This window comes from Xiphophorus maculatus, chromosome 4 (genome assembly GCF_002775205.1).
Source record: "Xiphophorus maculatus strain JP 163 A chromosome 4, X_maculatus-5.0-male, whole genome shotgun sequence".
Lineage (NCBI taxonomy): Eukaryota > Metazoa > Chordata > Actinopteri > Cyprinodontiformes > Poeciliidae > Xiphophorus > Xiphophorus maculatus.
Genome location: NC_036446.1, coordinates 29,420,367 through 29,437,262, shown reverse-complemented (window position 1 = coordinate 29,437,262; position 16,896 = coordinate 29,420,367). Strand labels below are relative to the sequence as shown.

General features: G+C 40.9%; 1 protein-coding gene across 6 annotated transcripts in view; it reads right to left on the bottom strand.

Annotated features, from left to right (window-relative positions):
- Positions 1-10,067: 10,067 nt before the first annotated feature.
- Positions 10,068-16,896, bottom strand: part of LOC102237530 (kinesin-like protein KIF13B) — a 50,733-nt gene continuing 43,904 nt past the window's right edge. For 4 of the 6 annotated variants that reach the window (XM_023331731.1, XM_014470053.2, XM_023331730.1 and 1 more), the window contains 11 exons: positions 16,642-16,697; positions 16,434-16,558; positions 16,071-16,346; positions 15,814-15,966; positions 15,651-15,728; positions 15,517-15,567; positions 14,718-14,868; positions 13,919-14,049; positions 13,756-13,818; positions 12,201-12,759; positions 10,068-11,434 (listed from right to left, as the gene is read on the bottom strand). In XM_023331731.1, coding sequence (XP_023187499.1) covers positions 11,229-11,434; positions 12,201-12,759; positions 13,756-13,818; positions 13,919-14,049; positions 14,718-14,868; positions 15,517-15,567; positions 15,651-15,728; positions 15,814-15,966; positions 16,071-16,346; positions 16,434-16,558; positions 16,642-16,697 — 1,849 coding nt within the window. In that variant the 3' untranslated portion in view covers positions 10,068-11,228. The remainder of the gene's footprint in view (positions 11,435-12,200; positions 12,760-13,755; positions 13,819-13,918; positions 14,050-14,717; positions 14,869-15,516; positions 15,568-15,650; positions 15,729-15,813; positions 15,967-16,070; positions 16,347-16,433; positions 16,559-16,641; positions 16,698-16,896) is intronic. The other 2 variants (XM_023331732.1, XM_023331733.1) reach the window with 2 other exon arrangements.

Genomic DNA, 16,896 nt, shown 5'->3' with positions numbered 1-16,896 from the left:
GACGTGTGTTATAGTTACGGATGGCTCTAAACAAAAGAGACGTGCTAATCAGAAAGGCGCATCAGATGTGTCAAATAATCATGTGAATTACATCATCTTCCTATTTTTGTTTTATCTTTAATTTTTAATTTTTTTTTTTTTTTGGTATATCTGTGCTTCCTCTGGGTGTGCCATGTGTTTTAAACACATACTGCCACAAATTAGTTGTATTGATCTGTTTTTTTGTTTTGTTTTAGTGACACTTTATTGAATACGATGGTGCTTAGAGTCCCAGCTGTTTGTAACTTTTAGCGATCACTTTGAGTGAACGGTAGAGCAGCAGCAGTAGGAAGAGAAAAATAATGGTTGCTAACCTCCCTCAGTTTCTCTCTCTCGGTTTACTCCACTGATGAATGCTATCAAACTAACTACACTGAGAAGCGCTTCAGCTCTTAAAAACATATATTGAAAAAAAAAAAAAGTTTAATATAATACCTGAACGTACAGCCGTTGTGGAAGTCTGCCATATTTTTTAGCTTCTTGTCAAACATCTGGTCCATTCTTACTCAATATGCAGCTTACAAGCTAGTTTAAAACTCTGCATTTCTTTTAATGACCACCAGAGGGCAGATTTGGGTGAAGCGACGCCCCAAACAAAGCACTAACATTTTATTATGGCGTCATTGTAACAAATGATGAGGAGTGAGCTCATTATTAAAACGTGCAACACTGTAGAGAACAAAAATCCATAATAATACTGGTAACTCTGTTAGACGTCTAAAGCTGTCTGGCCTGGGAAGTTATGGTCACTGGTTGGTTGTTAAAAATCAAGTCGAGCTGTTTTAGCAAGTTATTTACTGTTCACAAAACTACATACAAAACCAGCAGAGAAAAACAACAGTGTTACTGGTTCAGAGTCTTTGCTACATGACTAGATTCTCAGATAACTTTAAAAGAGAGAAGTTTTTTTTTTTTTTAAATAATTGAGTCTTGTTGCCAATAAGAACGGAAATTTCAAGCTGCAGTTACAATAATAACGGTGCTCATTTTTGCCGTAACGACCCGGTTGCTACAGGTTACCGTTTTATGATTCTTTCCAAACACCCAAACACTGCTGTAGCTCACAGATGTATGCTCACTTAGGTTGATTTTTTTTGTGACTGGCGCACTTTGTGGTGGTTGGTAAACAACTCGGTGCACTACCTAACGGAGCAAAGGAGTAGTGAAGGGAAAGCCCACCCAGCTGTGCGCCAATCATTTGGCAGTCGGCTAAAAAAAGGCATGAAAAGGTCAGAATACCAAATGTGGGCTAGATTTCTGCTTGGCTCCTATTTCTATTTTTAATGGGAGCTCCAAATTGTTCCTGACCTTTCTAAAAAGTCCTACATCCTCTACCGCTGGGATGAAACACTTGGTTTGGGTTAAAGTGTGATACAGCCGGCCCGAATCATTATCGTCTTTGCACCAAGGGATTCCTAAGTGAAAGTAAAATGGATTTTACCAAGGGCAACTTGAGCAGGAAAACAGATGTAAAATGCTAGGTGGTTATGCAATGAATTATGCTTCACAACATCTTGATTCAGTAAGAAGTTATAAGAATATAGTCCTAGTTTGTAACTGAAGTGGCAACTTAGTTTACAGTTTCAAATAATGAGCTAAGAACTTTAACGATTTAATAATAAACTGGGGGGTAAGCCAGCTTGGGTTGGAAAAAAGTGGCAAATTTTACTGGAAATGCACCGATTATTCAGCCAGAGATCGGAATCGGCTGATTCAATAGTAAAAAAAAAAAAAAACTTTTTTCCCCCCTAATCATTATTGAGATACGTCAAAAGTAAAAACTCCCACCATTAAACACAACCTGCTGCTTGTGCCTTGATGGACTTTTTGTATTTAGCTAAAAGTAGATAAATGCTAGAAGCTAACAATTTTAAGAAATAATGGATAGTTTTAGATTTACTTTGTCAAATCAAAATGGTGACCACTATCAAAGAACCATCAATCCTTAACCTTAAAACCCAAATAAGTTCAAACCGGAATCAGCAGGTCAAGTGCAAATCGCTTCATTTGGAGTTTTAGCAAGTCTTAATTTTTGTATTTTGATTACCAGATGTTTTAGTATGTTTTTGAGCAAACGGGCTTCTGTAATGGCCGTACATTCAAAGCAGTTCATCGTTTTTCAGTGATGTAAAGGCTGACGTCTTATTTTAGAGTTAAACTTTGACACGGATACCTCAGACACTCCACGTCAGCTAGAAGCTACTCCTCAAACGTTACTCTGCTGCTGCTGCTTCCACTTTTTTTTTTTTTTTAGACTTTTAAAAGAAAAACCAGATCAGAGAACGGTCTCGCTGTCGGAAAACTGTGATGAAGTTCTTTTTTTTAATAAAAAAAACAAAACAAAAAGTAAAGAAATGTGATGCTGGGTGAAACCGCTTCTCTAAGTAGGTTGAATAAATATAAAACTGATCGTAAAGGGAAGTTCTGCTCCAGTAAATCAGTTGTTCAAATCCTTCCTAATTTGGGAGATTTTAACACGAATCTTCAGTGTTTTCGGTGATGGACTGTTTCCATTTTTGTGACAGCAGAGCTGTCCGTCTTTGCTTTAAGCGTTAGTGGCATTATCAGTTATGTAGCTCTCTGTCATCTTTTTTTCTTCTTATTATTATTATTTACACCAAAAACCTTTTCTTTTTGGTTTAAATCTGCTTAGCAGAAACCTTTGTGAAAGGAAGCCAGTCGTTAGTTTAGGAAAACAAAATCTGCTGTCATGAGATTATTTGAATCATTTCATCCGCTGCCTACGTGGCAGGCTTACTGGGGTCTGGTGTTGCCATTTTGAAATTATTCAAACTAAAGGACATATACTGTATCTGTTGAAAACAGGAGAGGACTACATGGAAGGGATCTGAGCAAACTGGTTTTAGATTATGGGATCTTTTCTCATCGTGTTAAAAAAAAAAAAAAAGAGTAGATTGTTCATTCAGAACACGTTGTGTTGCAGAAATAGACAAATTACTGATTGATTTGCCAGTATTTAAAATAAGCTAACCCCTCCTTTTTCTCCCCATCGGCTTCCTGTTTTCAGCCTCAACCTGTTTTCATTCTGTCGATTTAGGTTCTGTGTCCTGATGACCGTTTTGTGCCAGAACGTGATGTAATCACTGAGTTGTTGTGAAAAGAAAACCCTCTTCCAGAGGGTTTTGCTCTTCCAGTTCTGTCTGATCTGTATTGATGTTTGTCGAGTCTTTTATTTTATTTTATTTTCCCCCTCATTTGTACAAATGCAGGTCAACATCTGCCTTCAATCATGTTTATTTCTGAACATTCTCCAGATGAAAACAGTTTTCTATATGTACATCTTTCATGCGGTTGTCATTTACTGTGTGCTCTCCGGCCTTAAATCTTCTCATCCCATTAGCCAGGGACTGGAAACGCTACACTTCTTCTAGCAGTTTTAGAAAAAAAAACGATGGTCCATCGGTCTGGCAATAAGCTCTTCAACACATCTCTGTAAAACAAAAATATAAAACCTCAACTGGATGGATGTTGGATCAGATTTTTTTATTATTTTTGTTTTTTTTTTAAATCCCCTTGTTCATTTCTATTTCAAGATTTAGTGCCTTTTTTGGACAAGTAGACTGTTGTGTAATTGCTATGTAGAAAATCTACATATGCCTTTTGTTACTTTTTCATCTGTTCAATAAACCTTGATTTGTTATTTTAAGGTGTGTTTTTATCGATATTCTATTTACAAGGGAATAAAAGCTGATCAAACTCGATGCTCCGTGTCGCTGCATTTCTTACTTGGTGCGTAGAATAGCTGCAGCTAAAGTCAGCTGGACGGAGAGCAGCCGTGAAATAACATTAAGTCTTGAATTTGACCAGGGCATGTCAACACATACACAAGACCTGAAACTATTCCGTTTTCGCTGTGGGCCTGGTGAGTCTTCATCTCAGCCTCCAAACATTTTGTCACCACTTGTGTAACTGGCCCTGATGAAGAAACGCCTCCGCAGCCTTTCACTGCGAGGAAGTGCAAGGTCAGTTTACCTGTGGATCTCAAATATGAAATTTGACTGTTTTTGCATGCAATAGAAACAATGTATCAATGTTGAAACTATTAAATACTGTCAGTGGTAAATATATATTCCTTTAAGCCCTTTTAGACTTCTTATTGTCACCAAGTTGCTTTAAATCTTCGTTCTGCAGCAGAAGAGGGTCATATCGGAACCACATTGCTGCCATCTAGTGGTCGGAGTGTGAAATACACCCATTTTGATGGAAGTGCTGTTTTAAAAAAAAATTTTTTTTGACTGTAGTGGCCTTTTGACCTTCAATCTGTGGTTGCCGCATTGAGGACTGAGGCCTCCGTACTTGGGTCGTGACTCTGCCCCTGCGCCACGTTCACCCAGCAGAAATCAAACTTGCGCACTTTCCTAAGCTTAATGGGCGGTATGAATCTAGTGGTTACGTGCCAGTCAGAATGTGGGGCTGTTTTAAGAGCAGTTTAATAAAGTAACTCGTATGCTAGTCTAGAAAATGACTTGAAACACATTATGCTAATTTTTCTCACACCTACCAATCTCTACCTGATTTATCCTCTGCTTAAAAGCGAAAGACATTTTTATATATCATTTTAAATTCAGGGACTGAGGGTTAAACCAACAAGATAGGGAAGCAGGCGTCTTCCGCTCACCTCTAATTTTATAACATTTATCAAGCTAGTACTTCAACATGTTAAAGTTAACAATTAGAGTGGGAGAAAAAAAAGTGGCCTCGACTTAACTTAGTGGAAACGACTTAATTGTAAGAAGTCGTGGCCATTATTTTTTTCCCCCATATCACCAGACGGACTCTATAGGCTTCAAATGTTTCCGTCAGAGACGCTTTTCCTACCTTAGAGGATTCCTGCGAACATGCTTTTGAGCCCCTTGTATTGCTTCTTATTGACCAGCAGGTGGCAGTAATTGTCCCAAATTGGAATCCAAGCTACTTCAGCGCAGAAAGAAATAAAAAGTAAAAGTTACATCACACACACACCAAACAAGAAAATCCTCATAATTTTTTTTATTCTTAATCTATCTACTGTTCAGATGATTAAAGATGAAAATAAATGTATTATTATACATGTTTATTCTTTGGATTGCAGCATAAAATTATTACATAAAACAATTAAATTAATCAAAACCCAAACTTGTGCTCAGATTTCTCTACTTTATAAGTCTTAATATGCGCATGTGTACACACACACACACATCCAGAGAACACACACACAGAAATGATGCAGGCAGACATTCCTGCTCCACACAATCAACAGCAGCAGTGACTGATCATGATTTCTTACAATGATAATAGTAATACTGTTGACCGGGCCAAGGCCACATTAAAAACAAACAGCTGAGCATTACAGTTCATCCTCAGCTACATGAGGGGAACGTAACCTTCGCACTCTTATGAGCCTTCATCGTTATGCAGCCCAGGTAAATGTGGCTGGAGTAACATGGAGGAGAAAATAACCCAAACAGGAGATGGAGATGAAATTTATTGAAATGGTTGGACGCTGCACCTGGCAGCTCTGTATTGCTTGGTTCTGTGGTTCCTTTTGATGTTCGAGAACACACTGAAGCCGGTAGGAACACACTGGAGCAAGGACTGAGGTAGCTCAAAGGTTAAAATAAACTTCCAATTCTGCTTTAGCCTAAAAAATAAAATAAAATAAATTTAAATCCTGAAACTAGATTTTATCTGATATGGTCCTGGGTAGTTGTGACTCCCTTTTAGTTTTTTCTGGTTGCAGCTAAAATTCCCAACATGGAAGACAAAGCCCTCCATTTTCTGGCTGATGTGTTCAAAGCAGCCACTAGGGGGCGAATCTAGGCAAACTCCCTCATTGGGAAACAGGCAGTGATGAACCTGACAGCTCCTGAGACCAAAAGACTTTCTTTACGACAGGAAACCAAAGTGGGCTCTTATTATTTTGTAAACAACCCGCAAAGATAGACAGTTTTCTGAAAGTTTAATGTAATAAACCGCACCTTTAGAGAAAGAGAGAGAGAACTGAGACTGCTCAGCTGGAAATTGCTCTGCATCCAGGCTGAAGGCCACATTAGAGGCAGGGGGCTGCACTCGGAACAGCACGATGAACAAAAAAAAAAAAGGAAACAGTGTGAAGGTCTGAAGGCTCATAAAGACTAAATATGCAAGATACAAATGGGAATAAAAATAGAACAAAGTGCCTCTAATGGCTGATACGGATCCATAAATAACTCTGGCTTGGCACCAGTGCAAAAACGAACCACCATTTTATTGTGTTCAAATGTCTTTTTGTTGTTCTAAATCCACTCAGAGGTCAGAGTTCATCCATACTTTGGGATCCTACAAACCTTGTTTATACAGAGGACTGACTGTTTGCTGTAGCTGAGCTTAGCTCTGCTTTTAGATAAAACAAGAACATGAAGTGTAAGGTGTTTTTTCTTTTTTTAACTTAAATAGAAGAGCTCGTAGCTCGAGAACACTGAACAGAAAAACAAAAATCCCACACAGGGGTGTCGTTTCCATCCAAGAGTTGCACGTTTTTCTCCCCTCTGTTCAAAGTGTAGTCGATACAACACGACGTGTGAAAGAGTCGTGGTTTCTGAGGCACAGCAACAAAAAGAAACAAGCGGAAGTCTGAAGTGATCTCAGCCCCCTGCGACCCCGTCTCCGTCCCCACGGCAACCATCTCTGAGGCTGGACTGGAAAAGGAAGGTCCAGCAGCCTCGCAGGAAGCAGCTGGTGATCGTTTTCCATCTGAGCGGAGCTACACAACATTCCTTCACACACACACACACATCAGAAAACCTACTGCCTTTCCTTCAGAACCACCTGTTAGAACCAGAAAATTACAAAACAGTCAAATCTCCCGACCAATCAGAGAACTCCAATACATCAGGCTAAATAACAGCTGCATTAGCCATGGGCCTGTCGACAGTCTTGTTGTGTGATACAGTTAGAAATAAAGTGTAAAGTACTGATTACAACAGTAGCACTGTTAACTGTAAATTATTATTTTTGACAGAGTTAAAACTAGCTAGTAGTTTTTCAAATGCTTATTGTACAGAATATTATTGCTTTTGTATCACATTAGTCCAAAGTAATACTTGGAGTATACATAGTTCAGACAAGTCTGAACTGCGCCTGCATCTGCGCCACTGAACCGCCATCTTGGTAGGCAAGCGCAGCACCAAGCATAGATGAACCATGGCTTTGAGGCCAACAAAAAGAAAGTCGATGGAGAAAAAGTTTATGACTTAGTAGTTGTAATGTACTTATAATGTCTATAAGTTAGATAGGAATGAGGCGAGAGCTAGTTCTAAGCTTGTGGCTTGTTTATTGTTGTCATAGCAACTCCATAGCACCTGTTATGACAATTAGCTACGCATACCTACCAAGATGGCTGTCAGTTACAAAGTTCCCGAAAGCGTGACGTCACATGAGATCTATGTATTAGAAGCTATGGGTAATATTAGCCTCTTTAGTTGGGCTATCTGCTAAGGTAGCTGCTGCTAACTTGCTAATTGTAGTCTTAAAAGTGTTTCATAACTAAAAGTGATCAGTATTACTTCTTCAGGCTCCACACTATTATCCATGTTTGTGATGACCATCTGTCCAAACAGCTTAACATTTGCATGAAGGATGCACAAAATATCGACATCAACATTGGTGTCGGCCAATGTTAGTCATTTTTTAAACATGTCGATAAAATAAGTAAAATTGGGGTGATATTAACAAGCGATGTCTATTTTCATCTTGTTCCCGTTTTGCATGGTGTTCAGGGCTCCGACATTACTTATAAGTGATATAGGAAAATATCGGTTAATATTATCGGCCCAAAATTTTAAATTGGTGCATCTCTAATTTTTTATGTAGGCATGGGAAAGTGGAGAAGCGTAGTTATGTGTTAATCAAAAACTCTGTACCTCGTTAATGGTAAATGGCCCACGACTAAAATGCACAAATCATAAACTCAACTCTGGTGACAAACTAGATTCCAACGTTATTGCAGATTCAACATTGAAAGTGTCTCTTTCCTTATAAGAACACGGGTGTGCTCGTCCTCACCACCTTCTCTTCCTCTGCTCACAAGACAAAGTGCCTCAACATTCCCTAAAGAATACGAACCACCCAAAGCACCACCCCTTAGCTTTATCAAAACAATTCATATCCATTCAAGCGCACAGCAAGAGACGGAGAAAAACAAAAATCGACTGATTCATTTACAAGTCTATTTACAACGCTCATAGCAGCAATTCTCAATAAATCATTGTGCAATAATCATTCCAATAAAACAACTTCATCAGCTCCCGTGCGATAAAAGCAAGTGTAGAAGCAACCCGATCAAAATACTTATTGCTAACCTCTCAAGTAAAGAACACGTGATTATAAAACAGATGAAATCCCAATGGACTCTTGAGGGAGAAGAGTCTCTATACGCACACAGTATAACTGATAACTTACAAAACATCTTCAATGTTAGAGATTCTTAGAGTCCTGAGTGTGCAGGGCTAGTCACAGATTTACATGCACTATTCATCAGCATGGAGATCATTTTAAATTGAGGGTTTTATTGATGCAAAACACAGTTGAAAAATGATGCTGGAAGGTTGATACGTAGACTACGCATTAAACTTCTTGAATGGCCCCAAATATCAATCCTATAGAAACTTCCTAGCTGCATAATTGAAACAAATTTGTTCTATTATTTCTGCTAAAACAGCAGTGATGAAATATCCAGCTGGAATTAAATCAAACAATAGTTGTGGTTTCACAAGTATAAGATTCCAAGAAAATCCTGCTCATCGACGATAGCTATGATAGTTTTGGCTGTCAAATTCTCAACCTACCAAGCCAAATCTTAAATGTATAAAGGACGCAAAAAAGAAAGATGGATCCAATGTTTTGATGCTAATTGCCAACAGTACAACTAGATAAAGTTCAAGAGTATCACGTCTTAAAAAGTCAGAAAAAAGTTTTAATTGAAAGAAGTAAAACGAGTCAGAGGGAAGTAGGTCAGTTATGCTAGCTTGACTTTGACAACCTTAACATGTAGAGGGGCTGCAGAATTTGGTGTGTTTTGTTCAGTTAGACAAAAAAGGGGGGACTCACACACCAACTCTCGGACAGATCATCACATCTTTACAGCAGGTGTTTAAATTAGCCAGTCATCCATCGCTGTTTTCGGACGATGTCTTATTAATGATCACAAAATAAATATCAAACTTGAAAACATAAAACTGTATTAACAGACTTAAGGTTCTGTTCTTTGTGTGGGAAATGTTTGCATACTGTTTTTGGTGTTGAATCCTCATACCTCAGAGAGCGAGAAAAAATAAGAATACAAGTGGTTTTGGGTTATTGTTCAATGTTTTTTCTGCATTATGTTTAGCTTAGTTGTGTGGCACTGCACCAAATTAATCATAGGTTTTATTTTCAAAATGGTTTTCCGTGGCAGCACTGCTATGGATGGCATAAAGAATAATTTTTTTTGCCCTCCAAAATCGGGCGCATGCTCAAAATTGCTGGAGGTAAACAATAAGAGGCAAGACATTTGTCTACAAATGGGTCCAAAATCATTGAAGTAATTCTACCATGGAAAAATAATTAGTTAAATGCTTCATTTAAAGTCCAGCAAAAAATGAAATTTGCGCTGATGAAGAGTGTATATAAAACTCTGACCGGACGTGATCACCACAGGAACAGACAGTGAGAACAGACCACGCATCCAGAATCATAACCCCAGCCGTCATCAGCAGAACATAGCCGGCAGCTGTAGTAACAGAATGACAAAGCGTCCCAGGACAGATAAAACATTCCTCTTCCATCTTTATATCAAACTCATCCCATCAGCCCCCTCTTGGTGACACAACAATGCTCCAATGCGTTACGTGTTGCCCTCTGACCTCAGTAGAGAAGAAACGCTTGGTTACAAAGGTGGAGTTGCCCTTTATCTCGCTGTACAGCAAATGGATGCCGTCTAGTAGAGTCCTAAAAAAAATATCTTGGAAACATCTCTATAGGTCAATGTTCAGGTTAAAATGCCTCTGGAATGTTTCATGAAATCATAAAAACTAATTTTAAACCTTCCAAGGTTATCTGAGTTTTCTTCACCAGGTGTGTCTGGAATGTAAAAACAAGCAGACGCTCTCCCAAATGCACTCATTTTCCCAGTTGTGTTAGATTTTTTTTTTAAAAATCACATGCATAGAATAAAATCAGCTTTTTCTCAAGCAGAAACTCTCCCAACCAAACACATCCTTCTTCGTCTCCGTCGACACTTGCATTAAAACGACAGTAGCCATCATCGGAAATCTCCAGCACTCTCCATGCTCACGTGCAGAAGCTTTTCCCTCCAACGTGTCCAGTGCAAAAGAAAATAAAATAAAATAATAAAAACCAACCTCTGGCGGCTTTTTCCACGCGGCTTCATCTTTTGACACAATATATTTTACGCACACTATGTTTCACAAACACACACACGAAGCCCCTCCCCCTCTACAGTCCCTGAGATCACCTCACACTTTGCACAAGGCTTTCTCGTCAACACATGACACGGCAAACGGAACGCGAGTAAGACAAAACACAGAAAGCAAACACAAACCAGACCATGGCGAAAGGCACGTTCTGGAGACTTTAAAAAAAGAAAGAAAGAAAAAAAAGTCCAGGAAGGGAGCGACGAGGCTCAGTTCAGGAGGGCGGCAGTCGTCGTCGTCGTGGTGCGTTCGGGAACTTCGGGGGAAAGCCGATATGCAGGGAAGCAAACATTTCTCATCAAAAATCTTTCAGTCAAAGTGTTTTTTCCTCCAATTCCTTATTTATATGTAAAACAAACCAAAATAATCCTATAAGTTCCATCTTTTTCAGTATGGATCAGATTTTCTTTTAAATAGTGTTTTAAAAAGACGTGACGAGTTTGCATTGCTGCGTATCGACTCAGAGAGGATCTCTGAACGGACGCTTCGGCTCCCGTTCGCCCTCAGCGTACTAGCCACCAGCTTCCCGCAGACGGCATCATTTCCCCCGTGTGGTAACCAGCCCTTCATTGGACTGAACAGTCATTCTCCACAGGCTCTTTACTCTGATCTGGTTTTTTCTTTGACTTGAAAGTGGAGCTTCCAGCAACATGTTGCCAGGAAGTAGACAGAGCCTGATGTGTTTTTAGGAGTCAAGGAAGAGCAGATGGACCGTGGGGAGTTTGCCTCTCTCCCATCTCAGTTGCTCCAGGACTTGCGGTTCTCTCCTCTACGAGCTATGATGGCTTCCCCTCGCAGGACGGGGACGTGGGCCGGCTGAGCGACGTCCGTAGTTCGCCGAGCGGCTCGGTCGCGGCGCGACAGCCGGTCTGGGCGGACCAGCACCCCATATCCTGGTTTGCAGAGGAAGTATCGGTGGCCTCCGACTGACCCGTCGTTCTTACCTGCAGGAAGGAAAACAATCCAGGTCATCGGGGTTTGTAGATTTCCCCCACACAGTGAAATTCAAGCGCTTTTCAAGGTACGTTTTTCAAACTTTTCCAGCGCCACAAGTTGGAGTTAAAAACTTGTCATCTATTACTGCTATTAAAGTCTTGTTCTAGTGATCTACATCCTGTAGCAGGAGTGAGGGAAATTAAAATATAACAAAATTTAAAGTTTTGAAATGTCTCTCTCACGCACTCTATACATCTGACTGGTCCGAGAACAAAACACTGGTTTAACAAAAATGATCCCCCAATTTTAATAACCTATCAATAAGTTGTTGAGCCATTAGGAATAATAAATGTTCATTACACTGAAACAACTCAAACAAATCGTGTTAATATTCAAATTAAGAGCTTGAACGCAATATATAAAGAGAGTTGTAAAAAAATGTCCTCGCTAAGGTTTCTTGACATTTAGCAAACAAAAGTAATTTCGATAACTTTAATTAACCTAAAACAAGAAAAATGTGGTCTGATTTACCTTCAGACAGAAAGAAGAAAAATGGATGCTAAAGTTTACATTTCATTAGATGTACGAAAATATCTGGTTTGAACTGTAAACAATGTTTTAAAGTTTATGCTTTTAATCAAACGATAAATTGCACTTAATCACAAAACTGTGCAGTTTGTATGACGGGCACTTTCCAAACCTTAAAAACACCTAATTGAAACTGAAGCATTTCCAAGAATTTCAAGAACCCGGCCCATTAAATCTCACACTTACCTATTGGGGTGTCCAGCTCCACGCCCACCCACACTCCGTCGGCGAACTGCGTCGTCCCCACGTAGCGCACAGTTCCGGCCTTGTTGCTTCCTACGGTGACGTACGCGCCCTCCGCCAGCCAGTCGGGCGGCACGTCGTCATGACCGCGGCCGTCGCCGTCATCCACAAAGATCTCCAGCCGCTCAAAGCCTTCAACTAGCTTCTGGTTGGAGAAGGAGAGCTCTGCCGGGATGCTGTTGTTGTGATTGGACGCTGCGACGGCCATCTTGGCGCCGCACTGGGGGGGAGAGGTCACAACATCGTTCCTATCAGCGCCCTGCTGCTGCTGTTGGGGGTTTGAGGGTGACGCCGCGTCGGCGCCCAGGAGGGACGAAGACGACGAGGAGGGTTGGAGGACGTCGGACAGGGTAACCGTGGAAACGCTAGCGGAGAAATACCCGCTCGACGACTGGCTGAGGGGGCTGAGGGGGGTGGTGTCATGCGGGTCATGCACAGGAAGAGGAGGGACGTCCGGAAACTCGGCCCTTCGGTCTTTGGCAGCGGGTGATGGGACAACAGCCTGCAGGGGCCCAACGGTTGCCGCGGCAACAGAGGGACAGGCGACAGCATGCGGAGAACGACAAGTCAAAAAAAACAAAAAACACCAAGGATAAAAATCAGCAATCTCAAAACTCTTCATTGTGAGCCATCAGGACATAATATTTAGTTTATGAATCCAGACAAACGTTTAATCTAAGTAATAAAATACAGAATTTGGCTCTCAGTGTTGCTGGTTCTACACAAACTCCCATTCCAGCAACCGTTGCTACAAATACAGCAAATGGTAGTTTGATAATGTCACCTTCCTAAAGTAATGGCCTAAAAGTCATTTGTTGCCAAAAAATATATAATAATAAAGGGAAAAAATAAATAAATTTTTGCAAAAAACGATTTGGCTGTTATTTTAGGAAGGTGACGATATATAACTTTTCATTGAAAAAAGATGTTAGAAGTAAAATAAAACTAGCTCCTAACATTTACATTTCTTTTCCTCCTAATATCAGCAACTGACACCTTCTCGCATTATGATCCGATTAATTTTGTGCCTATATAAACGATACATTCAGATTATTTAATCAAAACACATTTCAATTTGAACAAGGAATTCTGCACATGTAAACATATAAGCTTTTGCACGTTTAAAAAAAAAAAAAAAAAATCTAAACTGATCAAAAATGTTTCTGGCAATCCCCAAAGAAATCTCACCCGATTAGAGATGAACTAAGAAAATCTGCTGGTCGACTGATTTTACATTCGATCTGCGTTTGGACAGTTGAAAATAAAATCGAGAGTTTGCGTAAAAGCTGCAAGAAGTTTTTAGAAAAGTGAATGGTTTTCTGCAGACAGGCCAGCTGTTCCCTCTACAGCAGAGGGTTGGATGTGAATACATTTTGCAGTGCTGCACCGATCGCCTTTTTCCTAACAGACCTCCCAATTCTGATTTTGGCTGATACCAATATTTTTGTCTGAAAAGTTGCTAAATTGGTTAGATTACCACTTCATATGGATCTCTCACCGTCTCAGGCTTGCCTCTGCTATCGTCCCCTCCCGTTGATGCAACAATGCGAGGCACATGCTGCTGAGTGACACACAAAAGTTAGATCACACCTTTTAATCACTTATGAAGCAGTCTTTTTTTTCTTTTTTTCGCTGCATCAGCAGTTTCTGTTTCCGCTGACCTGCTGGCCGTGTGGCGAAGGTCTGAGCTCTTTCTTGTCGTCCCGAGCAGGAAACAGAGACTTGAGCAGTTTGGGCATCTGAGGAACCAGGGCCTTAACTGAAAGATAAGAGGCAGCAAGTCCTAAACGACCTGGGGAAGGAAGAAGAGGGGGAGAGGCAGCGAGGTGGAGGCAGAGAGGAAGGAAACAAGAAAACAAGAGGAGGTCCGGGAGGTGGAGGAAGTGTGAAAGATTAAGACGAGAAGTTGAAAGCAAGTCCAGAAAATGGCAACAAAAAAAAAAAAAAATCACCAACATAGTGACAGATTGACAGAGGAAGCGTCTAATAAAGCACTACACAAAACACAATCACAGAAATGATTTATTTATCAGCTATGAGGCTCTAAATTACTGCGACAGAAATTCATCGAGATCATTAATTCTGTTCATTTCTGAAACAAAATTAACTTGATGTCACACTGAAATGGGAAAGAAATCACGGTTAGCCATCAGAAATATTCACAATGAAATCATCAGACATGGCACAGCACTGATCAGCGACAACGCTGGCGGGGTTAGAAGAGCAGAGTGGGTGTAAAAAGCTGAAAAAACACGAAAATGAGTTCACACATTTATCAAGGCTGAGGGATGTTTAATAGTGGGAAACATGGAATAAAGTGATAAATGTCTTTGAATCGTTACACAAGAGAGGAAAGCGCTAAAAACAAAAAAGAGGAAGAAACAAAGACAGAGGGAGTGGAGGATGGCTAGAAAAGTAAAGATGGTGGGGCAGAGAGGCCATAAAAGGCAGGATGTTTACCTTGCTCTGGTTCCTGGTTCTGTGGGGGGGTCATATTGAAGGGCATGGTGGATGAAGAGGGGGAGGTAGAGTATGTAGACGGGGATGAAGCCGGGCGAGGGAGAGTGCGGTGGGTGGGCATGAAGATATCCTGCTGACTCTCCCATCGACCCTGAGGAGCAAAGACAGGATTTGTTTCAGAATGAAGGAAGTTTTCAGCAGTGGCGACTGCAAGATGGGGGCAAAAGGGGCCCTGGGACCCTCATAAAAAATACTGGCCACCCCACTGAATCATGTTCAGGTCATTGAGAGGTATACAGAGCCTCTTCTTCAATCAAGACATGAATGCCGAACCCATTAAACAAATAAGTACATTCATGAAGTTATATATATTAAAAGACCAATTAAAATTTATTTTCTTATAAAACTCGCCTTTGTTTTTAGCTCATATTTTATTAGCTTATTTAAGAGTCAAATTTCTAATTTTCGCTATGTTTGTAATTTTCCTTGTTTTATCAATACAGACCTGTCAGAAAACCAGAAGGCCAATTGTAATTTATTTTCGTACAAAACTTGCCCTTGCTTTTAGCTCATATTTCTTTGATGTTGCGTTAGTAATTTTTGCTTATTTTAACAAAATAAGTTTGTCTTATAAATGAGACAATGTGTCAAATAAAAACAAATAAATAAATAAGAATAGGTGGAACGTCTCATTATGACACATCATCGTATCAGCTACTGGCATATACAAATATAAAAATTAATAAATGTCTCCAGAGTTTAAAACCAAGCAGCAGGTCGGTAAAGGAATCTGCGCTACCTTATCATCCAACAGGCAAGACGTGGACAGGTCCTGCCTACTTCCAGACAGCTGAAACGTGAGACAGACAGAAACATTGGGACAATATTTCTCCGTTTCCGTACCACATGGAAGAATCTGATCATTTACTTTACCCTGTGAACAGACGGAGAGCTCAGACTCCTCCTGTTACTCCTCCCCTTGCCAGTCAGCTGCTCCTTCACTGCTACTTCCTTTAACAAGTTCAAACAAATCAGAAACGTTTAGCATTCCTGATGATCAGTCATTGTTTACAGTGCTGGGAGGTTCTCCTTCTACCTGTCTGAGTCTATCCAGGGTCAGGATGTTCTCCAGGCTCATCACGCTGCGGAGGTATTTCTCAATGGCGGCCTCGTCATCTCCGGATTGGCTGTTGTGTGCGCTCGCAGCCAGCCGGGCTAGCATCTCCCTGTCCTCTGAACCTGGAGCATCCTGAAAGAAGGAAAAAAAGAAACATGTCGGGTACGGTCAGGAATACTTTTGTGAGGCACTTTCAGCCCAACTAAACGCCTGCGTCCTCCTGTTCCTCGTCTTACCCCAGGAATGTTGGAAACCACTTCGAAAGTGACACCGCAGCCAGGTATGGTGCTGCGGGTCGACATCCTCCTGAGGAAGTTGTGGGCAAAACCCTGGCGACCCGGGTTGACGTTGACGCAGATCCTCTTCCTCAGTACCAGCTGCATGTCGGCGGGGTGGCTGAGCTGGACCACCGCCCGCACCGTCAGGTAGACACGCTGCTCCGGCCACGATCCGCCACGACTCAGTTGGGGACACTCATGGACGGTGGAGTCCCACGACGCCTCGGCTTTCACCTGGCGGTCATTGAGGGTCATCACTGTAGCGTGAGCAGAAAGGCAGCCAGAAAAAGAAAGGAAGAGAGAGAGAGAGTAGATGCTCACCTCTCCATCGTAATGTTTGACAATCTGCAGGTCGAAGAAGTCGTCCTCGTCTTCTCCAGTCAACATGGCGTCCCAGCCTCCGGCTTCAGGCACTTCAAACTGCTCATGGGAGTTGAAGTCGTCGGCTGGGGGAAAAGAGAAAATGTATGTTTGATGAGAAACTAAGGTGACGTTAGGGCAACCTGCGCTAGCTAACAAAACTGATTACGTTTAAGGTCCAAGAAGAGGACTGGAATGTGTGTTTCCATCCCTGGTAGAGGCGCCCTGTGAACAGAAAAACACTATGTATGTGGGGGGTTTTATGCTTGGGTGATAAATTGATTTTATTTAAAGGAATTTGTGATTTGTTTTTTCTTTTCACCATGGATTTTCATAGTTTGGAGTGATGTCAGCCATCTTGTTTGACAAGAGTGATTTACAGATTCTATTTATTTGGACTTTGAATTCAGGCCAACTCTACGAC